Genomic DNA, 26081 nt, shown 5'->3' on the forward strand with positions numbered 1-26081 from the left:
AACAGCTGTCAGGACGAGGATGCTAAATACCCAAGACAGAGGCCATTCAGCCCTTCTAGCAGCTCCTCCCACGTTCCAATCTTCCAAGTTCCTGATTATGCAGCAGACCCAGTCCAGAACTTGGATTTTACCTGGCTGTTCCCAGGTCTCTTTCTCCTGGAGGCCTACCCTGCACAAAGAACTTCACCAAGATGCCAAACCTAATCTCACGGTGTCTCAAACTGAGGCTTTCAAATTCCTGGAGCTTTCTGCTCATGACCAATGCATTGCAGGAGCCAGGTCAATGTGCAAGGTTAGATTGGACAGTGGGTGAAGGTAAAACCAGATTGGTTAGAAGATGGGAACTAAGTGTGTTTCAAATGTGATTCAAATGATTAACTTAAGGACAGGACAAACACCAGTTTGAACCGGTTAGACATAAAGCACCTTCTTTTGTGCTGTTCAATAGAACTGATTTGGAACACAGGAATAGGTGTAGGCTATTCAGCCCATCAAACCTACCCCACCACTCTGGATGAGAGTTGATCATCTCCTTGTGCTATCTGCAAATCCTATGACATCATTTGATTCCAAAAACCTATTGATTCTTGTCTTGAGCTTCCACCTCCCCCGGGATAGAGAATTGCAAAAATTCACCACAATGTGCGCACAAAAATTCTTCCTCAGCTCGATTTTCTATGGCCTGCTTCATATGCTATGTCCTCTGGTTCTGAAGACAACAGACCTCAGACAGATCCTGTCTATATATAAACATTTTCTCATCAACCTGCTCAAAGATATCATTATTATTATTTCCAAAAGGCATTCGACATGGTGCCGCACAAAAGGCCACTGCATAAGACAAAAAGAGCTCAGTGTTACGGGCACTGTATTAGTGTGGATAGAGGATTGGTCATCAGGAAGAAAAGAGTGGGAATAAATAAGTGCTTTTCTGTTGACAATTAGTGACTAGTGGTGTGCCTCAAGGATTCGTGTTGGAACTGCAATTGTTTATCATTTACATCGATGATCTAGAGTTGGGACCACATGTAGTGTATCAGTGTTTGCAATTGACACAAAGATGAGTGATAGAGCAAAGTGTGCAGAGGCTCTGAAAGTCTGCAAAGGGAAATAGATAGTCTAAGTGAGTGGGCAAAGGTCTGGCAGATGGAGTACGTCTGATCAATGTGAAGTCATCCATTTTGGTAGGAATAACAGCAAAATGGACTATTATTCGAACAGTTAAAAATTGTGCAGAGGGACCTGGGTGTCCTTGTGCATGAATCTCAGAAGGTTGGTTTGCAGGTTCAACAGGTAATTAAGAAGGCAAATGGAATTTTGTCCTTCATTGCTAGGGGGATGGAGTTTAAAAACAGGGAGGTTATGTTGCAGCTGTATGAGGTGCTGGTGAAGCCACACATGGAGTACTGTGTGCAGTTTTGGTCTCCTTACTTCAGAAAGGATATACGGGCTCTGGAGGAGGTGCAGAGGAGATTTACTAGGTTGATTCCAGAGTTGAGGGGGTTGACTTATGAGGAGAGACTGAGTAGACTGGGATTATATTCATTGGAATTTAGAAGAATGAGGGGGGATATTATAGAAACACATAAAAATATGAAGGGTATAGGTAAGATAGAAACAGGGAAGTTGTTTCCACAGGCAAGTGAAACTAGCCTCAGAATTAGTGGAGCAGATTTAGGACTGAATTAAGGAGGAACTTCTTCACCCATAGGGTTATGAACCTGTGGAATTCCCTGTCCAGTGAAGTAGTTGAGGTTTCCTCATTGAATGTTTTTAAAACGAAGATAGATAATTTTTGAACAGAAAAGGAATTAAGGGTTATGGTGAGAGGGCGGGTCGGTCGAATGGAGTCTACGAAAAGATCAGCCGTGACCTCATTGAATGGCAGAGTGGGCTCGAAGGGTCAGGTGGTTCTTATGTACACCTCTGGAACAGGTGGGACATAAAGCCAGGTCTTCTGGCTTAGAGGTAGAGACACTACCACAGCCCTCCTGTCTATATCTATCTTGGCACAATGAGTAAGAATATGCCTGCCTACGAACCATGGGCTTGCTGCATCGTCCTCTGGAGTACTCCACAATCACTGGGACTGACCATCTCCTGAAAGCTCCTGACTGTCCTCCATTCCTCATTAACTCAGCTCTATAGAAGTCAATGTTCAAATGGTGGCACCCTGCTCACATTTTCCCAGTGCACCACTTCTTGCCTTATTTGTTGCTTTTATACTCAGAGTCTTCTGCAAAGATCCTCACAAATAAAAGGGCAGCTACAGAAAGCAGAGCTCCAAACAATCCCTGCAGTTATGTCAAATTGGGCTCTCTATGTTCCCACAGCAGCCATCCTCACCTGACAGAATGGCCTTGTTCAGAAAATTTTTTCTGTCCAAAGGATTGCGCTGGTACGTCTCATTAAATAACCTGTCAAACAGAACATCCGGAACATTCTTCTTTGTGACATGCAGAATGCCCAGGTTAGTAAACCTAGAGAACAGGATACAGAGGATTAGTGTCCTGTACTATACACATCTATGGGTTCTGCTTTCTGCTTTCCTCCTTGCTACATTCTCCAAACACTTTTTAGAAGTTTAATGTAGTCAAATTTGTTGAAAACCACACATGTTAGAAGGATAGGAAGATGCAAGGAGGACAAAAAGGATCTGTGGAGAAATATAGGCAGCTTAAGTGAACAAAAATTTGGTAGATGGAGTATAACGTGGGGCAAATGCAAGACTTTCCACTTGGGTAGGAAGAAAAGTGGAATGTTGTTTAATTGGAGAGAGACTTCAGAAAGCTGAGGTGCAGAGCAATCTGAGTGACATTCTATGTAGACATATAGACATTCACAGCATTGGAGAACATTTGATCCATCCTGTCTGTGTTGGCCAAAGATCAGACTATACTAATCCCATATTTCAGCTTTGGGCCTCTAGCCCTGGACGATATGGCAATGCAAGTGAGTATATAAATACTGCTTAAATATAGATCAAGGGGAAAATGACAAAATATGGCAATTAAAATGAAGGTGACAAAAACTCTCAGAGGATTCTTAATGTTTGAATTACATTACTGTGTTGACAATACTTCAAAAGAATTTGTGAAACACTTTGGTCGATTAATTTTGAATAGTGTTATATAAATTTGAGTTCTTCCTTTCTGGATTTTTTTTCAACCTTGTCCAACTATGAAAGCTGAAGTGACCTGTTACACTGGGTCTTAGTGTATTTCATCTGCAGAATTCAGGTTGTGATGGAATAAGTCTCAGTGCGTGTGAACTTACTGTGCAGTCATGTCCTTGGGACCCACTTGTACGATACAGACTCCATCATCAGTGCATTGTTTCCCAACCAGGCTGTGAGCATGTAGTTTGGGAGGGTCTTTGGCTGTCACCAGCTGCACTACAATCTTTGCATTACCAGTGTAATTGAAAATCTAAGGGAAAATCAAATATACATCAGGTAAAAGACATTGATCTAACCCATGCCCTCCCCTCAGTGCTCCTCACACACTGACCTTTGCCCTCCCCCCAAAGCTCCACTCATACTCCAACCTTTGCCCTCCCCCAATCCTCCTCACATACTGACCTATGCGCCCTCTAAATGATTCTCATGCATGCTCCAAACATGCCTCACGCACTCTCTGACCTTTGCCCTCTCTAAACAATGCTCACACTATGACATTGCCTCCTCTAAAAGCTCCCCTCATGCTCTGACTTCTATCGTTTCAATGCCTCCTCGAGCTCTCACCTTTACGGTTGGGTACGTCTTGCGATTTTTTTCACTGGATGCTCCAGGCAGGCCTCCGTGTGAAGGGCCTTCACAGCCATAACGGAATCGGAATCCTCTCTGCATCAAACACATGGCACATTGTCACACAAAGCAGACTATCAATGTTCACATGACACTTGGAAACAAAAACACAAATTACTGGAAAAACTTGGCAGATTTGGCAACATCAGTAGAGAGAAAGCAAAGTTAATGTTTCGGGTCCAGCAACCCTTCTTCAGAAATTGAACCATAGAAATGCAGAGAGACAGTGAGGAGGGTGGTAATAGACTTTAAGACAGGGACAGCTTGGTGAAATAGTCAGGCATTAAATTTCTTGCAGAAAAGTGTGAAATGAGATATTTTTGGTCAGAAGAACAGGGAAAGGCCATAAAAATCAGTGGCACAGTTTGAAGAGGGAGCAGGAAGGGAGAAACTTGGGGATAGGTGCACACCAATTACTGAAGGTTCCAGAACAAGTTGACAAGACTGGTCAAGAACAAATACTTTTATACGTGTATGCAGATTGTCCAAAAGCAAGGAAGCTGAACCATTAGAATTCACCAGGTCAGCCCCAGCTAGCATATTACAGCCAATTCTGCAGGCTGAGAACTTGGAGTGCAGAGGAGATTTATTTACTTTTTTTACTTCATTCATGGAATGAGGGCATCACTGGTAAGGCAGCATTTATTGCCCATCCCTGATTGCCCAGAGTATCAGCTCAGAGTAAACCACATTGCTTTGGATCTGGAGTTACACGTAGACCAGACCAGGTAAGGATGGCAGTTTCCTTCCTTAAAGGACCTTAGTGATACAGATGGGTTTTTCCAACAATTGACAATAGGTTCTTGGTCGTCATTAGATTCTAATTAATTGAACTCAAATTTCACCATTTGCTGTGGCAGGATTCAAACCTGGGTACCCAGAACATCGCCTGGGTCTCTGGATTAACAGCCCAGCAACAATACCACTGGACCATTGCCTTCCCATTTATGAAGAAAGTACCATGGATGAGGAACCTCAGAGAGATTTGAGGAGCTGCAGTGGTTCCCTACTATGCACAGAAGTTTGTTTAGGTATGGGGGAGGGGGGGTTGATTTAAGTGAGGTTTTTGATCGAGTTGACAGGGAGAAACCATTGTGCATAATGGCCAATAACCAGAGGATACTGATTGAAATGAGTAAAAGATCTTGAGGGAATAGGATGATTTTCTGTGTTAGGAAGGGTTGGATTTACCTGTTTCGGTTGTTCTATGATGGTCAGGAAGGGGCCGGCTGCTGGATCTGGAAGACAAGAGGAGTCACTGCTTCACCAAGGCTTTCACTCTTGGGCTTGCTCCTCATCCCCTCAATTCCCCAAACCCTAGTCAATCAGTACCACTGATTTACAGAGTCTGCAACCACCCAATCTTCCACAGTACACCCCACATCCTGCTTCAGTGATTATAACAAGGTCAGCCAGTCGGATCTCATAGAATACAAGTTCCCTGATTGGACCAAATTGATAGCTCCAATCAGAGAGTCCTAGGTGACAGTTAAAGAGTGAGTATCAGTGGTTCTGTTCACTGAGAACTGGTTCTGACAGAGCTGGAGCAGTGTAAAGGACTCTCCACGTATAAATAAAGAGTGATGTGGTGATGGGATACCTGCCTCTGCGGAGTTATTTCACCAGCCCTCACAAAATTCAGACCTCATACCCTGCACCGACTCAAAATACAGACCCCACCCTCTACACCAGAGTCCAGGACCCCGTCACATTCAAAATACAGAACCCCACCTATACACTGAAAATACACCCCCCAGCACTGAACACACACCCAAATACCCCTACACCCAAAAAGTGACTGCTATAATCACTGCCCCCAGTTTATACCTCCCATGCCCACAGTACATTGAACACAGGCCTGGGCTTCCAGAACTTTGTGCTGATGGGTATAGATTCCACTCTGGTACAGATGCTGGACCGAGGCTCATTTTGGAATTTGGACACACTCCCCACTGCCCCCACCCCCATAGCCCACTTACATGAGCTGAGTGCAGCCTCAGTGTTCAGTAGATTGAGGTCCAGTTGTCCAAAATCATTGCCACCCTGAGAATGAAGATATTGATCAGAGTCAGCAATGTACTGGCTGAAGAGGCAGAGCTGAATTCATTTCAAAGACAGTGCTGTACTTACATCTCGCGTTCCCAGACTGTATGTATCGTCCATCCTGAAAACAACACAGAGATTACTGTCACCGGAATGCTGCACCAACCTGCTCACACTCAGACACCCAGCATGCTGCCATTGTAAACACTAGACCACAAACCAAACAGGAACCCCGACGAGACATTTTCATCAGCTCCTGTAGCCTCACCAGTCTAGGCACACCCCAGCGCATCACTGACTTGCCAAATATTGCACCCCTTGCCCCAGTGAGCAACCCTTGAAGCCCCCACTCAGGTGACTTCCCCAAGCACTAACCCTGCCCTTAATGCACTCCCTAAATATTGTCAATACCAATAATGCAGTGTTCGAAGGGCAAATTCCCTCAACCTGGCCCTCCGACAGTGCGGTCCTCCCTCAGTGCTGGCCCTCCGACGGTGTAGCACTCCCTCAGGACATTCTGAAGGCTTTCCTGATGCCACCGTGAGTTTGATAAGGAAACATTCACATGGCCAATAACATTCTCACAGTAAGGAGATCAAATCTGAATCAAATAGATTGAGGCTTTAGTGTTCCATCTTGTCAATAGAAACCTCAAAACCACCTCCTGCTGTGCTGAGCTTGTAAATTTTATACATTCACTGTTGGGTTCATTTTAATATTAGATACAATATAAAACATTTAATTTAATATATGTCTCTCACCTGTATGGTGAGACAAAGCAGCACAGCAGGAAAAAAATGATATTTAACCTGTCTCTGCCTCAGCTCAGTAGGTCCTAAAACTTCCAGCTCTGCTTTCCTTGCATCTACACTCGATTTTTCCAGTGGCCAGGGACTGCCTCCCCACCATATACAGAATCGCAGAATTGTAATGCTGAAGAAATACAGACATGATGGGTCAAATGATGTATCAGTTTGTCAAATCATCTTCATCCTGTGCCAGTCTCCTGCCTTTTCCCCAAATCCCTGTACGGGTCATTCTACTATAACTCGTGTTTTGTTAATGTGAATTGGCTGTAAGGCGACTGATGAATAGTGGACGCTGTTTGGATAGCACAGACTTTCTGCTGTTACAGGTATAGCGATATCCCTATAATGCAATCTTCTACGGCGATTTTTTATTAGCACAAGGTCACACAAGAATGCAATTATCATGTTATAAGAGAACTACCTGTACATTATTTCCATCCAAGTAAACATCCAATGCCTTTTGAATGCCTCAATTCAATTTGCCTCCACCACATTTCCAGGCAATGTATTTCAGACCCTAACTATTCGCTGTGTGAAAATATTTTCTGAGAAATCTCATTTTCTTTCATCACCCTTGCTTCTTTTGCACATCACTTTCCATCTATGCCGTCTCATTCTTGTTCTTTTTGAGAGCGTGATAGTTTCTTCCTACCTACTCTATCCAGTCTGATGATTTTGAAAATCTCAATCTGATCTCCTCTTAGCTTTATTCTCTCCAAATTCTTCAATTTATCCTCATCACTGAAGTTTCTCATTCCTAGAACTATTCTTGTAAATACCCTCCTTAAACTTCAGCTGGTCACTGTAAACTCCGCTCATTCAGAATACTGGTCATTGTGTCCCAAATCATACTGAGTCCCATTTATCCATTAGCCCCTCCTACTCACTAACCAGATTGCCTCTGTGCTCACCAATTCTAAAATTCAAGTTCATCCTTTCAAATGTTCCTAGGCCCCACCCTTCCCTATCTTAGGGAACTCCTCCAGGCCCATGATGCTCTGAGATCACTGCTAGTTTCTAATTCTGGCTTCTTGTACATTCTCCATTTCATTGTTCTGCTTTTGGTGGTTGTGCCTTCAGATGCCTGGACTCCAAACTCTAGGAACCTCTGTCGACCTCACTACTTCCTTAAAAAATGCTCTTTATAAAACCTACCTCTTTCCTGTTTTACTATTTCCTTATGCAGCTCAATGTCAGTTTGTCTTTAATAATGTTTCCTGTGAAGTGACGAAGGATACATGCTGTTTGTGAACTGAACCTCACTGGTTTTGTTCCAAATCAATCCTCATCATTTGAAAGATTGTGCCCAAGCTGCAGTTGTGATTATGACTAACTGTTGGTTGCTTCCTATTGGCATCTGGTTGGCTGAAACCCCTGATAGACGGATGAGGGGCTCGAAGTTCAGACCTCAAGATTGCTAAAACAGGCTGTCACACTGTCCCATGTTTGTAACTTGCAGTGTTCCAAAGAGCTAGTGATTATGCTGAATAGTGGCAAGTGTGGGAGCAGGAACGTTGAATGTAAAAAGAAGAGAACAAAATTCTTTCTAAATGGTGAACAGCTACAAAGATGAGAGGCCATAGAGCGATAGGGTTTACAGCATAGAAACAGGTCTTTCAGCCCACTGTGTGTTTGCCAACCGACAATATCAAACTACACTAATCCCATTTATCCGGACTTGGTCCATAGCTTATTATGCCCTTGCATTTTAAATGCCCATCCATATGCTTCTCAAATATTATGAGAGTACCTGCCTCCACCACCCCCTCAGACAGCATGTCCTGTATTTCTACCCTTTCTCGATGAAAAAGAAATTTTCTCAGACTGCCTGTAAACAACTTATTCCTCAATTTAAACTTGCACCCTCTGGTCACATGTCTGCCATAGGATGAGAGATTCCCATGATTTACTCTGTCTGTGTCTCTCATAATTTTGTATACTGCAATCAGATTCTACCCTCAGCCTCCTCTGCTCTGCGGAAAGTAAACCCAGTCTATCCAGTCTCTCTTCATTACAGGCTTCTCATCCCAGGCCACATCCTAGTGAATCTCCTCTGCCTCCTCTCCAGTGCAATGACATCCTTTCGATAGTGTGTCAATTAAGAACTGTTCACAGTATTCCATCTGTGGCCTCACCAATAGTTTTTTTTAGAGTTGAGCCATTCCCTGCCATATTTGAAATAGGATTCTTTAGTCTTGGTCACATTACTTGATTTTGAAAATGTATTAACTTTCTCCAAAGCCACCCTCTCCGTTTACTGGTTTAAAGTTTACCACTCTGTTTGGACTTCTCTCAAGGACATTGGCCCCAGATAAGTTCAGGTGGAGCCTGTCCCAATGGTACTAGGGGCAGGTTTTTACAGAGAGGATGGTAAGGGCCTGGAATGTGCCACAAGAGATGATGGAGGCAGGTACGATAGCAACGTTTAAGAGGCATCTTGACAGATACATGACTAGGCAGGGACTAGAGGGATATGGACAGTGTAGATGTAAAAGGTTTTAAGTGTCCAAAGGCATTACATGTTTTGGCACAGTCTTTGAGGGCCGAATGGCCCATTCCTGTGTTGAACCGTTCTTTATTCTTTGTATAGTTCCTGCCCCAATGCTAACACCAGTGCTCCACAAAATGGAATCCATCTTTCCCACGCTTGTGCTTTAGCCACGTATTCAATTCCCTAATTTTCTTATCTCTTTGCCAATCCCTGCAGAGATGGCTCTGGAGAAGAAAGGGTTAAAACCTAGAGCCAAGGAATAACTGCAGAGCATGTTTGCAAGGAGAGATGTCACAGTGAAATCAGAGCACGTAGAACTGAATCACGAGTCTGTTAGCTTCATAGAACCATAGAAAATTTGGAGCAGACCATTTGTCCCCACGAGCCTGCTCCACCCTTCAACATGATCATTGTTGATCATCCAACTCTGTGGCCTGAACCCACTTTGTCCCTCAACCCTTTGACCCTTTTAGCTCTAAGAACTTCCGGTAAGTTGTCGTCTCTTACCATGCCTTGCAAATAGTTGTGGCTAACTAAGAGAGTTCATGCTCAGACATAGGTGTGTTGACCTCATGTTGCTACATGGGGCAGTGGTGACCAGTCCCAGGGAACTTGGGGCAAGTGGAAATACATGAATGAGCAAGGAATGAGCACTCAGAAAAAGCAGAGTGTGGTCAGCATCATTCTGGCATCCCATGGGCTACAGCTTAAGCCAATCAATATCTCAGAGGGTCACAGACCATGTCATAACCTCAGTACTGAACATTAAATACAGACAATAGCTTTCTGTACATATTCCAACAGGAGGGGACCCAGTAGGGCATCCCTTTGCTGAAGAAAGTAAATAGGAGGTGGAGTTTCACAGAGTCAACCAACAAAAGTCAGCAACTACAGCCACAGTTAGTTGAAGAAATTCTGCCCTGTTTAGAAGGCTGGACACAGGAACAAAATCGGATGCTAGTTGAATAACCAATAAAAGCAAACAATACTTCAAATAATTAGACATATAGCACTGTATCCACTACACTCAGATTATAATCTTTGAGTAAGATCTTCAAATGTGCGCAAAAATACATCTCACAGGGTCAGAAGCATTGAAGCTGCAGGCAGGATGGAACACGCAGGGTCTGGAGCCAATTGTACACAACTCATATGAACAATGATGCATAGAGAAAATTTAGATGAACTTGACAGACTTAGTTGAAGAAGTTCAAACCTCAGGAACATTGCTGCAAGAGGTATGTGAACAAGGAGTTAATCAAATGGAGCGTACGTTTTAAATGCCAAGATGGCCGACAAAGATGGCTGCAACTTTCTGACCACGTGCTGATGACGCTGGTGACTCTTGGCATTTGTTGTGAAGCTTGTGGCAGATTGCAGTCATCTCAAGGGGGATGTTCTTGGCTCAAATAAAAGGAAGCTTTTAGACAATAGTGGGGCTGAAGCAGAGGAGCTCAATCCCAGATCAGGTTTGGTATCAGGAGGGTTTTAAAATCCTTAAAATGGCTAGGATAGAGACCCAGAGAAAGGGTAAAGATGGTCAAGAAAACAAAAAAAAAATCACAGGAAACAATCAGTGAAGGAACTAGAAACTAGGAATTAAGGAGTTGGAAATGTAAAAATCTGATGTCAACGGCTCCTTTCAGAGCTGTTAAGTGTCTCTGAAGAAAGCTGAGCTTATAATAAAATGATCCCTGACCAACAACCAGGTCCACTCTCAACTGAGAATATTTCTAATGACTACAATGACAATACACTAAAGATGCTTACTTTCATCTGAAGCTCACATTTGATAAATGCCCCCACTCTTGTCGTGGTAAAGGTAAGCATTTTACTTGGCCTCTTTGCACATTTTGTGGTATCCAGGAGTAGTGTTTATATACTTCACAGCCCTAATAAAAGGCCTCAAGAAAACAAAGCCCTCACCTCCAAAGTGGATGAAACCTGAATTGAGAATTCAGTGCTTGTAAAGCTGATAACTGTTTTGAAAAATGTTCAAAGTTTACCATCAAAAGGAACTTGCGGGTGACATCATTATAGCACTGGAGAAGGCCCAGGATGGACATGTCGCCCAGAGAGCGGGAAAGGGAGTTGAAGTGGTTCGCGACTGGAAGGCGTTGTCGTTTGTCGTGTACTGTGCAGGTGCTCTACAAAGCGATCCCTGAGCTTCTGATGTAGACGCGGCCACATCAGAAGCAACAGATGTAGTAGACCACACTGACAGATGTACAGGTGAACCTCTGTCTAATGTGGAATAACACGGTGTGAAGCTGGATGAACACAGCAGGCCAAGCAGAGGAGCATGCAAGTTTGATGTTTCGGGTCGGGACCCTTCTTCGACCTGAAACGTCAAACTTTCCTGCTGTGTTCATCCAGTTTCACACCTTGTTATCTCAGATTCTCCAGCATCTGCAGTTCCTACTATCTCTTTTCTAATGTGGAAGGTTTGTTTTGTGCCTTGAATGGAGGTGAGAGGGGTGGGTAGATACAGGTGTAGCACTTCCTGCAGTTGCAGGGAATGGTGCCGGGACGGGCGATGAGAGGAATGGTGAATGATAGGGCTAGTGGGGAGTGTGGAGCAGACGAGGGAGTCACGGAGAGAATGGTCCCTATGAAAGGCAGATCGGGGTGGGGAGGGTAATATATCTTTGGTGGTGGGGTCAGATTGTAGGTGGACAATATTGGTCTTGGAAGGAACCTGGACAGTAAATCATTACATTATGAGGACAGTCACTGGAGCCGAAATGTTAACTCTAATTTCGTTATATAGATGCTGCCAGGACTGCTGAGCTTTTCCAGCAATTTCTGCTTTTCTTTCCAGATCTATGACCACTTCAATCTCGATTGACAAGGACATCAGATACATGGAAACAACACCACCTGCAAGTTCCCCTCCAAGCCACTCACCATGCTGACTTAGAAATGCATCACTGTTCCTTCAGTGTTGCTGGGTCAAAATCCTGGAATTTTTTTCCGAACAGCATTGTTGGTCAACCCACAGCTGATGAAATGCGGTGGTTCAAAAAGGCAGATCACCACCACCTTCTCAAGGGCAACTCGGGATCGGCAAGAAATACTGGTCCAGCCAGTGATATCCACATAAACTTGAGGAATCACGTAACATGTGGCTGGATGGGTAAAGAGGCCTGTGACCTGATGTTGGATTAATTCAGCTGTGATGTTCTGAGTAGCACCTGAGTGAAGCTTGAGCAAGGAGGAAATCCCCCGGGTTACCAGCAACAGGATGTGGATTCTGATCGAGCAGGAGTTTCCTATTGTTTGGCTGCACCCAACCTAATCTATACCTTTCACAACAAGCACACAGGAAATGGTTTCACCAGAGACAGATTCACCTTTCGAGAAAAAGATCCTTTCGTCAGCAATCTGTACCTGAACTTTATATTAAACTCCATTTTTGTCATACTGAGCCATAAGGACAAGCTAAGCTCAACCCATTTATTAACCACCTTCTGGGCAGTAAAACTATCCTTCCTTGGGGCAGAGAGACCTGCCCCCCAGTCCTCCAAAAGAGTATCAAAGCCACATTGCTATCCGGATGGATGCAGCTGTGTCAGTACTTGTGTAGCTGGATATGTTGAAAGCCTGGAGACTGTTTAGTTACCACCTCCGCATGTGAAAACAAGACTAAGATATGGGGGAGTTTTTATCAAAAATTCTATTCTTACAAACCTCCTGGTTGTTCCAGGAAAAGTGTTGACAGCAATTGTCCCATTTGATAGAAACATGAAATTTATTTCGTAATATTTGCCTACACCTCCTCACCTACGTGTGTGAAAGTGATATCAGGGAAAGCAAATTCTACTCAGTCAGCTCACTGCTAGAGCAAGTCAATCGTACACATTTTCCCCCAGCCTCTGGGTGTATTGGCATTAGGTGGCCCCAGTGTGAAATCTCCCGGACAGCGGGCTGGAAGGTGAATTCACCCTGTGTTTCCTTCTGGATGTGGCTGAATCCCTGACTTCAGGAGAACAATTTGTAACTGTTTCAAGAAACCTGGCCACCCACTTCAGCAACATCATGCTGAAAGTTCCTGGCACATTCTATTCCAGAAACTCCCCCAGAAAACTCAGATCTGCCCACCCACCAAGACCCCCTTAATCTCAGAATACCCCCATGACCTCCCCAATTTCATAACACTCTTCAGGACCTACCTTGAACTCAGAATCCCTGGCAATACCACTCTAAAACCCCAGTCAGACTGCCCTCCTCCCTCCTCTTTCTCACACACAGGCACGTGGAAGAGATTATTTACACATTAGACCAATACAGAGTAGATGCTCAGCACATAATGACTGCATTCAACATCATTTATTGATAGGGCTGTTCTTAATAAAGATTGAGACATATGGAAGCATAAGAGTAGGAGCAGCAGTAAGCCAAATGGCCCACCAAGCCTGCTCCGCCATTAATTTAGGCTGTCTAATATTTTCCTGCACTAGCCACATATGCCTTGATATTACTAGTCTCCAGGAACTTGTTAATTTCTTTCTTAAACATTCTACAACATTCGGAGGTAGAGAATTCAAAGATTCACCGTTGTTCGAGTGAAGCAATTCCTGCTCATCTCAGTCTAAAATGTCCAGCTCTTTTCTGGAGACTGTTTCCCACTGACTGATGACTATCTACACACACCCTGTGAACATTTTGTAAGTTTTAGTGTAATCACCTCATTCTTTGAACTTTAAATGAATCTAGGTCCAGCTTCTTCGTAAGTCTATCTCATCATTCCAAGCATTAATTTGGAGAATCTTTGCTGTACTCCTTCAATGGTATATTCTCCTTCCAATAAGAATACCAAATCCATATTCCAATTGATAGCTCTACAAGGCCCTATATAACTGCAGCAAGATCTTTTTACTCCTGTACTCCAATATCCTTGAAATGAAAGGCAACACATTATTTGGCTTCCTAATTGTTCACTATATGCCAAATGGTAAATTTTAGTGGCTCACAGATAAGGACCCAATCCCTAATCTCTCACCATTTAAGAAATATTCTGCCTTTCTGTTTAGTTCTATCAAAATGCAAAACTTCACATTCTTTCACATTAGCCATCTTCTTAACCATTCAATTTGACTCCCCAAGTCCTCTTGAAGTCTCCTTGAATGGTCCTCATAACTTATATTCCCATCCAGTTTGGTGTCATCAGAAAATTTGGAAATAATTCCAACTGGTCCCAAAGTCTAGTGTATGATTACAAGCAGTGATAACCAAATACTACCACTGACTAGTAACAGCCTGCAATCCTGAAAATTCTGAATTTAACCCTGAGCTGTCCCCTATCCTGGGAGTATTTGATGGGAAAGGCATAGAGAGAGCTTTACTTTCAGTTGCAAGGAGCAGAGGGATTTTTTACTTTCCAGTTTAGAAGAGTAGAGGAGACTTGACTCCATATCTAACATCATACAGTTCTTGTCCTGGAACTGTTTGATGGAGACAGTGTAGACAGAATTTTACTTACTATTTAGAAGAGTAGAGGAAGATTTAATCTGTATCTAAACCTGTGCATCCCCCCAATGCTTGGAGTGTTTTATTGGTGCATGGTAGAGTGAGCTTTACTTTCAGTTTAAAAGATTAGAGATTGCATTATGCTGCATCTAACCCCAAGGGAGCTTTAGTTTCAGTTTAAAAGAGTACAGTGTATTTTACTTTTAGATGACAAGAGTAGAGAAAGCTTTACTTTGTATCTCACCCTGTGCTAGCCCTGTCCTGGGGAGTGTTTGTTGGGGATAGTTGAGAAAACTTTACTTTTAGTTTAGAACAGTAGAGAGAGTTTTACTGTACATCTAACCTTGTGCTGTCTCTGTCCTGGGAGTGTTTGATGGGGTAAGTGTTGAGAAGGCTTTAATTTCACTTTAGGAGAGCAGAGGAAGCTTCACTTTGTCTTTTAAAGAGTTGAGGAATTTTGTGGCCATGGAGTGTTTGTAGAGCAAGAAAGTTTTGAGTCTCAGCTCACAACCTCAATAATCATTAACTCCATAAAAGAAGAAACAAAGAAAAAGTATCTTGTATTTCATAATCAGGAGAAGTTACAATTCCAAGAAGTTCAATAATTTTTGATCATTTGGTTGCTGTTTTAAAATGGACTGAGTCAATGCAGCTGAAAGATTCTTTCCCTCTAATGATCAGGAACAGTAGCTGCTGCCTCCTGGAAGTTGTTCCATCTTTTGCCAGTAATTCAAATTGAATAGCTTCAAGTCACAGACCACATAAGACAACTGATCCCACACTTTCATTGATAACAAGGTGTAGTGCCGGATGAACACAACAGGCCAAGCAGCAGAGGAGCAGGAAAGCTGATGTTTCGGATCGAGACCCTTCTTCAGAAATCGTTTTCTGAAGAAGGGTCTCAACCTGAAACGTCAGCTTTCCTGCTCCTGATGCTGCTTGGCCTGCTGTGTTCATCCAGCTCTACACCTTGTTATTCTCAGATTCTCCAGCATCGACAGTTCCTACTATCTCCCACACTTTCATTGTTCAGATTCATGTAAATGATTGTTTTATTATCTGATAGATTCAATTCTGAGGAACTAAGGGACTTTCCCCAACTGTTTACTCAACTGAAAATGCAAATCAGAGCCTTTCCCACCCATTTTAACTGATACAGCAAACAGGGAGCAGGTCGGCAAGGGAAAGAGGGTTTTACCAGTAGTCAGTGGAGACCTAAAGGTTTAAGAAACAAAAAGGAATCTGAAGGTTTAAGATTTCATTGCTTGCTGTGCTGACATTACTGGATAACAATTTGGAAACTAGCCTGAAAACTCTGGCTAAAGCAGATTCTATTGGTAAAAGTTGTTCCTCCTGCTGACAGGCCATGTGTTTGTCTATAACACCATAAGACATGGGAGAAGCAGATCATTCAACCCATCAAGTCTGCTCTACCGTTCAATAGGATCATCTGATCATCCTCAACTCCATTTTCTTGCTTTTCCCCATAATCCTTGATTTCCTTACTGATTAAAAATCTATATTTCAAAACCTAGAATATACTTAATGACCCAGCTTAACAGCCCTCTGCAGTAGCAACTTCCACAGATACACAACCTGCTGAGAGAAGAAATTTATTCTCATCTGTCTAAATGTGCAGCCCTTCACTCTGAGATAATGCCCTGTGCTCCTTAATTCTCCCACCAGAGGAAACATCTCCATTACAGTTACCTTGTCAAGTCCCTAAGAATCCTTTATGTTTCAATAAGCTCACCTCTCATTCTTCTAAACTTCAACAAATACAGCTACAACCTATGTCTCCGAAGCCAACATATTATTCCTTAGATAAGGTCTGGCCTGACTTGTACCTTATATAGTTTTAGCAAGATTGCCCTATTGTTACTGACTGTGCCTCTGGACATCCCCAAAAAGTTCTTATTGCTCATGTACGCTTTGTGAAACACTCTGCCAGTAACAAACATGGCCACACTCAAATAAGCACAATAAATATGAGTGAACAGGATGGAATGACATTGCTGCAGTATTGGTATGAATATGGTGCATGTGCTTACTGAGATCATTTTGGGGGTATCAATATTACAGAGACAAAACACGGCAGGTACTGAAAATCTAAAACAAATATACTGTCGAAACTCGCAGGTTTGGTAGAATCTATGGAGAGAGAAACAGTTAACATTTCAAGTCAGAATTGATAAAAAGTCATACTGGACTGGAAACATTGCCTGCTTCTCCTTCCACAGATGCAGCCTAACCTGCTGAGTTTCTCCAGCACTATGTGTTTGCATGTCATTGTTATATTCCGATCCATGTTGAAAGGGAGGCCAGTGTTTCATTTACCTTCCTGATTACTCGCTGAACTTGGATGCATGCTTTCTACGATTCATTGTGTGTCAGATCCCCTCTCAAACATGTCACTCAGAACAGGGAAGACCATTCAACCCATCAAACCTGTTCTATCTTTCAATTAGATCATGCTGACATGTATCTTAATTTGTATCTCCATCTTAGTCTTGTAACCTTGCATAACAAAAATCAGTTCATATAGTTTACAGTTTTGAAAGGATTCCCAGAATCTACAGCTTTGTTTTGAAGAAATTCCAGATTCCTAACCTGCCATCTGTGCAGAAAGGCTGTGTGATATTACCGCAAATGGCCAAGCTCAAATTCTAAGTTGATACCTCCCTGCTCTGGAAACCCCCATCAGGGGAAATCAGTTTCATCCACCATGTCAACTCATTTATTCATCTTTAACAGCTCCAATTAATCAAGCTTTAATCCTCTGTATTCAACAAAACAGAAGCCTAGTCTATCTCTCCTCATAATCCAACATTCTGCATCCTCAATGAGAGAAACTGGGGCACAAAAGATATCTCCTTCGCGAGAATGCAATGTTTTCTGACAGCACCATCTTGTCACGCTTCTTTTCAGGCAAAGATGTATTAACACAACCTCTCTCAGAGCTGTTTCCCATCCATCTTGCATCAATTGTATTGTCAACAATGTCCAACATGATGCCAGCATCAATATCAGCCAATGCCACCCTTATTCAGAATAATAACCCAAAAGCATAAAAGCAATCAAAAAACAAACTGGCATATCTATAATGCTCCATTCACACTATCACAAAGTGTCAGATTATCCTACATCCGATGATACACTTTTGAAGTGCAATCGCTGATGTAGGAAATGCAACGGGCGCATAGCTCACAGCAATACAATGTGGTTGACTCTGAACTACCCTCTGGACAGTCAGACATGGACAATAAATATTGCTTGGCCAGCAAAGCTCTCATCCTGTAAATGAAGGAAAGAATAAAGCTAGCTATTATACCCTGGAGTGTGGTGAAAACCAGATCATCCCTTCTCAGCATGTTGGTTGAGGGATAGATATTGGCCAGGCACCAGAATAAACAAAGCTGAATTATTTATTTCCAAAATTGCACTACAAAATCTTGTCAGTCCCACTGAGAGCAAAGAGAGGCTTGGAGTAATGTGTCATCCAAAAGACATCAGCTCCAACAGTGAAGCACTCCCTAGTGCTGCAGGGAAATGCCAACTTCAGGCTTCAGCGGTGCAATCCTTACTTGCCTGACCACAGATGGCAAAGTGCCACAGACGTCTTTGTCCATGGAGTTATCAGAGACAAAAGCAACAAGAATGTGAAACATACGCAACACAATCCAATCCAAACAGAGATAGTAGGAACTGCCGATGCTGGAAAATCTGAGATAACAAGGTGTAGAGCTGGATGAACACAGCAGGCCAAGCAGCATCAGAGAAGCAGGAAGGCTGATGATTGGCACACTCTAGACCCAAAACATTAGCTTTCTTTTTCCTCCGATGCTGCTTGGCCTGCTGTGTTCATCCAGGTCTACACCTTGTTATCTTGCAATACAATCCAATGTTGTCTTTTGCTGAGTTAAGTGTGTCATGTCAGAGGGTAGGATTATATTGGTGAGGTGGGGTATGCATGAACAGAATCAGATGGAACACCTGGCGTTAAGTACCAGAAATGACAATGGGAAAGGCAGCCCCGTCGACCTGCAGAGTTCTCCTTACTAACATTTTGGGTCTAGTGCTGAAACTAGGGAGACCTGTCCCATAGTCTAGTCAAAAAACAGCCCTGCCACAGTGGAATCATACCGTACATTGTCCCAGATGTCACCGTTACCTTCCCTGGATATGTCTTGTGCCATTAGCATGACAGACCCAGCAGAGGGGGCAGCACAATGGTATACAGTCAGGAGGGAGTTGCCCTGGGAGTTGTCAACATTGACTTCAGACACCGTTACATCTCAGAGCATCTGGCTAAATAATGGTATGAAATCTCCACATAACTACCATGTACACCTCTATATTGAGCACCATTTGGAGAATGCACTGAGGGTGGCAAGGGCACAGAATGTACTTTAGGTGGGGGAACTTCCATTACCAGGAGTGGCTTTCAGCATCACAACTGACCAGGTAGACCATTGAGCCTACGTGGACATTACTGCTAGACTGGATCTGAGGGAACCAACAAGAGGACAAAATCTTCTTGATGTCATCCTCAATCTGCCTGCTGCAGATACTTCTGCCTATAGCAGTATCATAAGAGTGCCCAACGCACAGTCCTTCTGGAATGAAGTCCCGTCTTCATATTAAGAATACCCTTCCTTGTTTTATCAAACCACGGTTATCAACCTTGGATCAATGGACTTGCCAGCAGCATCACCAGGCAAACCCAAAAATGAGCTGCGAACCCGGTGAAGATATCAAACAGGACTACTTGTATGCCAAACAGTATAAGCAGCAAGTGATAGACAGAGTTAAGTGATCCCATAACCAAAGGATCAGATCTAAACTCCACAGTCATGCCACATCCAATTGTTAATGGTGGTGAAAAATTAAACTCCACAAATAGCGCCATCCTCAATGAGGAAACATCAGTTTACAAGATAAGGCCAAAACATTCACAACAATCTTCATCCAGAGTGCTAAATCCATCTCAGCCTCACAGATATATGAAGAAAAGAATCAGAATTAATACTTTCGGTGTGTTGACCCTTCCTCAGCCAGCATCCACAATTTTTTCCAGCAACTTCTATTTTAGTTCCTGATTTACAGCATCTGCAGTTCTTTCAGCCTCACAGATGCCAGTTTTTGAACAGTTCAATTCACACAAGTGACACCAAGAAATGTTGGAGGCACTGCATACTGCAAAGGCTATGGGCCCTGACAACATTCTGGCAATAATACTGAAGGATTCTGCTCTAGAACGGGCTGTGCCCTTAGCCATGTGTTCCAGTGCAGCTACAACATTGGCATCAATCTGACAGTGTGAAAATTGTCCAGGTGTGTCTTGTACACAAAAACAGGACAAATTCAACACGGGCAACTACTGCCCAACATAGAATCCAGTGTGGAAGCAGGCCGTTCAGCCCATTGGGTTCACACTATCCTTCCAAAAAACATCCTATCTAGATCCAGTCCATACAATTTCCTGTAACCCTGTATTTCTCATGGCTAATCTACCCAACCTACACACCTCTAGACACTGTGGGCAATTCAGCAGGCCTATCCACCCAACTTGCACATCTTTGGACTGAGAGGGGAAACTGGAGCACATGGAAGAAACACCATGCAGACAAGGGAGAATTTGAAAACTCAATACAAACAGTTACTCGATGGTGGATTAAACCCTGGTCCCAAGAGCTGTGTGGCAGCAGCGCTAACCACTGAACCACCATGTTGCCCCAAGTCATCAGTCTACTCTCAATCATCAGTGATGTGATGGAAGGTGTCATCAAGCAGCAATAGCCTGACCACTGGTACACAGCTTGGGTCTGGCCAGGGCTGCTCAGTTCATGACCTTATTACAACCTTGAAACAAAACATGATTAAAAGACCTGAAGTCCAGAGATGAGGTGAGAGTGACCATCCTTGATATCAAGTTTATACTTGACCGAGTGTGGCATCAAGGAGCAAGAGCAAAAATGGAGCCAATGGGAATCAGGGAGGAAATCCTCTGCCAGCTGGAGTCACAGGTGGCACAAAGGAAGATAGTTGTGGCTGTTGGAGGTCAGTCATCTCAGTTCCAGGACATCTCTGCAGGAGATCGTCAGGGTAGTGTTCTAGGCTCAGCCATCTTCAGTTGCCTAATCAATTATCTTTACAGGAAGAATTGTACAATATTCAGCCGCATTCATGACTCCTCAGCCAGTGTCTATAAGTAGCAAGAACTAGACAATGTCCAGGCTTGGGTTAACAAATGGCAAACAACCATTGTGCCACACAAGTGCCAGGCAATAACCATTTCCAATAAGGCTGAATTTAACTATTGCCCTTTGATTATCATTTGAATATTGCTATCATTGAATTCATGACTACCAACATCCTGTGGGGTGGGGGTTATGATTGACCAGCAATATACATGAACAAATAACATATACAAACAAATGAAAATACGACTCTAAGTTGGAAATAAAGACAAAAATTGATGAAGAAACCCAGCTGGTCAAGCACATCTGTGGAGAAAGATGTGCTGTTAATGTTTAGAGTCCGATATGACCCTTCCTCCGTCGCATACGGTATGGTGGCAATAAAATTGGGCTAGAAGCTGGGAATTCTACAGAGACTAATTCATCCCCAACTCTCGAAAGCCTGTCCACAATCTATAAGGCACAAGTCAGGAGTATGATAAAATACTAGCAGCTCCAGCAACATTCAAGAAGCTTGATATTATCCACAACAAGACCATCCACCTGATTGCTTTGTAGATGTGGTGCTATTCACTCTCTTCCCCAGCAGTGGGTACTATCTACAAGATGCACTGCAGAAACTGCCCGATGCTCTTTAAACAGCATCTTCTAAACCCTCAACCAATGCCATCTACAAGGACAATGTCAGCACATAGGAACACCACCAGCTGTAAGTTCCCTCCAAGACACTCACCACTCTGACTCATAAATATATCGCTGCTCCCTCACTGTTGCTGGGTCAAAAACCCAGAATTCCCTCCCCAAGGGCAATGTAGGTCTACCTACAACATGTGGACTACAGCAGTTTGAGAAGGCAACTTACCAATACTTTCTTGTGGCCAGTTAGGAATGAGTAATAACCTTTGACTCTACCAGAAATGCCCACATTCCCTTGGACATTTCTTTTGAAAAAGCAGATTTATGAATTGGTATAAATGGGTGGTTGTATCTTTATATGAGGATGGGATCATGTTGATGAGCTGGGTGTGTGTATTCCTAATACCTGGCTTGTGTGGTTTGAATAAATTCACTTCCTAAAGTTTTGCATCTTTACTGCCCTAAGTCTGTTTCAGGCAAATAGGCCTGGAATTTCCCTCCACGCTGAAGGAAGAGATTTTTTAAACTTCCTTCTTCTCAGGGTGTTGAAGCTTTGCCAATAAGATGTGATAGAATGACTAATTTGAAATATTGCAGAAGGCCAAAGTCTAACTTTTAGAAGAATCAGTTCTGAATGAAATAGGAAGCTGGTGTGGTTTACACAAATCAAATGGCATGACTTTTAATTCCGTGTTCAATGGTGAGGATGTGATGTCAAAAACAGAACAACTTTTCACCCACTTCTGACATCCACCTCCCAAAAGCTCCCAGGACAGGCATAGCACAGGGGTGGATAGAGAGTAAAGAGTAAAGTTCTCTCTACACTGTCCCCATCAAATATCCCCAGGACAAGTACAACACGTAGTTGGATATGGATTGAAGCTTCCTCTACACTTAAACAGGAAGTAAACTAAAAGTACAACCCTCCTACACTGTTCCAATCAAGAAATCTCAGGATCTGGACAACAGTGGGATGGGTACAGTGGGCAGCATGGTGGTTAGCACTGCTTCCTCACAGAGCCAGGGACCTGGGTTCAATTCCACCCTCGTCAACTGTGTGGAGTTTGCACACTGTCCCCATGGATTCATGGGTTTCCTCCAGCTGCTCCAGTTTCCTTCCAGAGTCCAAAGACGTGCAGGTTAGGTGGATTGGCCAAGCTAAATTACCCCTAGTGACTAGGAATGTGCAGGGAAGGTGGAATAGCTGTGGGGAAACGCAGGGTTACAGGAATGGGTTGGGCCTGGGTGGGATGTTCTTAGGAGGGTAGGTGTGGACTTGATGGGCCAAATGCCCTGCTTCCACTCTGTAAGGATTGTATGATTAAAGCTCCCTCTACTTTTTTAAACTGAAAGTAAAACCCCGTGTACTGCCCCCATCAAATACTCTCAGGACAGGAACATCATGGGGTTAGACAGGGAGTAAAGCTCTCTATAGGTCATTGAAAGTGCCAACGCTGGTGGAGAAGGTAGTCAAAAAGGCATTTGGCATGCTTGACTTCATTGGCCGGGGCACTGAGTTTAAAACTTGGCAGATAATGTTGCAGCTTTATAGCGCCTTAGTTAGGCTGCATTTGGAATATTGTGTTCAATTCTGGTCGCCACACTAGCAGAAGGATGTGCTGGCTTTGGGGAGGGAACAGAAAAGATTTAACAGGATGTTACCTGGTATGGAGGACATTAGCTATGAGGAGAGGTTGGAGAAAAAGTAGTTGTTCTCACTGGAATGACAAAGGTTGAAGGTGGCCGTGATAGAGGTCCACAAGAATATGAAGGACATGGACAGACCGGACAGTCAGAAGCTTTTTCCCCAGGGTGGAAGAGTCAGTTACTAGGGTCAAGGTTTAATGGTGATGTACGAGGCAAGTTTTTTTTAATGCAGAGGATGGTGGGTGCCTGGAACTCGCTGCCAGGGGGATAGTGGAAGCAGATACTATAGTGACTTTTAGAGGGCATCTTAACAAATATATGAATAGGATGGAAATAGAAGGATATGGTCCCTGGAAGGGCAGGGGGTTTTAGTTGTAACGGACAGCATGTAGGTGCAGGCTTGGAGAACTGAAGGGCTTGTTCCTGTGCTGTAATTTTCTTTGTTCTTTGTTCTCCCTCTTCTCTTTTAAACTGAAAGTAAAGTTCCTTCAACTCAGCCCCCAACAAACACTCCCAGGACCAGGGCAGCACAGAGTTAAATGCAAAGTAAACCTCCTTTTATACTGCTCCCAGCAAACACATCCAATCTAGGGACAGTGCTGGGTTGGATATACTGTCCTTACTGATCTGAATGTGAATCTACTTCAGGTCTAACCAAATAGAAATAGCTACACTGAACAGCACAACAGCCAACTGAGGAGACTTTTTTTTAAGTGGTATGGAATGTGTTGGAAGATCCTGAAGGTGAAGTACTACTGGCCAAGGATAATATCATGGTGATCTCATTGCAGCAGCTCCTCTACCATGCAATGCTGAGCCCTGTCTTCAAAGATTAATCCCATCTGGTGCCGAATCATTTGGAATTCTGACTGGCTAGTTTCAGGGATTCCATACATATATTGATGGACTTGGAGACATGTATGTTCATTCCCTCCTTATGCTGTGGATGTGTGTTAAAGACCATAACTGATACAGTTATTACAGAAGTCATGAGCATGCTGCTTGAACAGACATCTGCCATTAAGATACACAGAGCACTGTGAGCACCACTGGTTGTTACTTGAACATGTGCCCACTCTAACTTTAACTGATCTGGTCATGATGTTCAATTTATTCTATTCAAATACTGAATTCCTGCCAAATGAAAGCTTTTCCCTGATTCTGCTCCTGTTTTGGGGCGCCCTATCAGATATCCTCTTACCCTGTCCTTCTCCCAATGAAAAGTCTTCTTGCTTCTCCAGCCATAGAGGAAAAAAAATCGCTGCATTTATATCATGTCTTTCATAATGATAGGGAAGTCATATTATTAGTTCTTTTATTAAAAAAGACCCAGTTATGTATTTCTTAAATGAAGTCAGTGTTGCAATGTATGCAAAGGAGATTGTATAAACAGCAATATAGCAATGATTCAATCATCTGTTTTAGCGTTGTTGCTCAAGGAGTAAATAAACTCCCCTGGCACTCCATCAGAATGGTGTTACTCGACCATTTACAGCTACCATAAAATGACAGTTTAACATCTCATCTGAATGCTGCAGTGCTGGAATGACATAGTCAGGTTCCAGGAGTTATACTTGAACCTAACAAGACCTGATTCAGGATTGAGACTGTAACCCCCTGATTCACAGCTAAATGGTCATCTATCTGCATTGCTCAAGTCGACCTCTCTGTGACCTCAACATCTTCCTTCAAATGCAGCTAGATACAATATCTCCTAACTACAATGTAATCAATGGTTTATATTCATTTACCATGGCCTCTGCACATTTGTATTCCACAGCCTTATCTAAATCCCCACAATTTGATTTACATTTCAATCTATCAGCTCCATCAATATATCGTCTGGATTCCTCAGGCTCAATAGAGTTTTACTATTTGGTCTACATTTCCTGTATTTATTCATCAAAAGCCAATGGATTCTTTAGAACATGGATATCAAAACACCCCAAATAGTTGCAGTGCTGTCATATGATTTTATTTCCAAATGTTGCAAAGTCCTATTTGCCATTTTGATCATTATTTGTACCAGAGTGTGTTTTTTCAATAAATTATATTTTTATGAATCTCTAAATCCTCACGTCTTACTTACCATTTCACAAACCACATCGTATCCTTGCTTATTATTTTAATCTTGGGCAACTATTGCTTTGGTCTTTGTTAAAGCACATTCATGCCCTAGGGCCACTGCTAAATTCATTCAATCCCAGATTGTTATCTTCATCTCATCTCTGTTTCTCATTTCCCTCCCCATCTTGTGAGATGACTTTTCTTTCCACACGAAGTGTGTGAAAATTTCTCAGATGTCTTCAGAAATTCCACATACATGTCAGAGGTGATTCAGTGATGATTTCACCTCAGTGACTATCATGATACCTCCATGTCAGCTGCCCCTCCTAAGTCTCAACAGCTAAATTCTGCTCATAAGAAAATCTGCATTGAACATGGTTAAGACTATCAGATTAAATCTCACATTCAGCTACATCAGAAGAGAGTGGGACAGAATTGGGTAGATTTAAGGTTTGATTTAGATAAGATTTTTGGAGAAGGGAAAAGTTTGGCAATTTATGGAGGGAATTGCAGACGTTTTGTACCTCAGGCAGTTGGGGGCATGAAACCAATGCTGGAGAGATTGAAGTGAGGAGGTGCAAGAGGCCAGAATTGAAGTGACAGAGATTTTGAGAGTTGCACACCTGGAGGAGGTTAGAGATTGGGAATGGTGAGCATACAGGGAGATTTGAACACAAAGGTGTGAATTTTGAAATCAAAACATTGTTGAAGCAGGAGGCAGTGTTGATCAGGGTGGAGTACAAAGCAGAGTTTTAAATCAGGACAAATTTATGAAGGGGTAAAAGACTTTAATCAATATTTTGCCACTTTGCCCAGCTGTATAGACTGGAGATATTTGCGTCTTACCAGGCTTGAACCAACAGGTGAATCCAGAAACTCAAACTCAATTTTTCTCAGCTAAGTCCACCGTGTGC

At 42.9% G+C, this 26081-nt stretch overlaps 1 protein-coding gene across 4 annotated transcripts in view; it reads right to left on the minus strand.

Moving 5' to 3' along the window:
• LOC125467469 (nuclear factor NF-kappa-B p100 subunit-like) overlaps positions 1-26081 on the minus strand; it is a 187847-nt gene that overhangs the window by 32621 nt on the left and 129145 nt on the right. For all 4 annotated transcript variants that reach the window (XM_048563313.2, XM_059640406.1, XM_059640407.1 and 1 more), the window contains exons 2-7: positions 5936-5969; positions 5785-5848; positions 4997-5043; positions 3743-3841; positions 3277-3428; positions 2347-2480 (exon numbers count right to left, since the gene is read on the minus strand). In XM_048563313.2, coding sequence (XP_048419270.1) covers positions 2347-2480; positions 3277-3428; positions 3743-3841; positions 4997-5043; positions 5785-5848; positions 5936-5969 — 530 coding nt within the window. The remainder of the gene's footprint in view (positions 1-2346; positions 2481-3276; positions 3429-3742; positions 3842-4996; positions 5044-5784; positions 5849-5935; positions 5970-26081) is intronic.

Source organism: Stegostoma tigrinum, chromosome 37, assembly GCF_030684315.1.
Source record: "Stegostoma tigrinum isolate sSteTig4 chromosome 37, sSteTig4.hap1, whole genome shotgun sequence".
Taxonomy (NCBI): domain Eukaryota; kingdom Metazoa; phylum Chordata; class Chondrichthyes; order Orectolobiformes; family Stegostomatidae; genus Stegostoma; species Stegostoma tigrinum.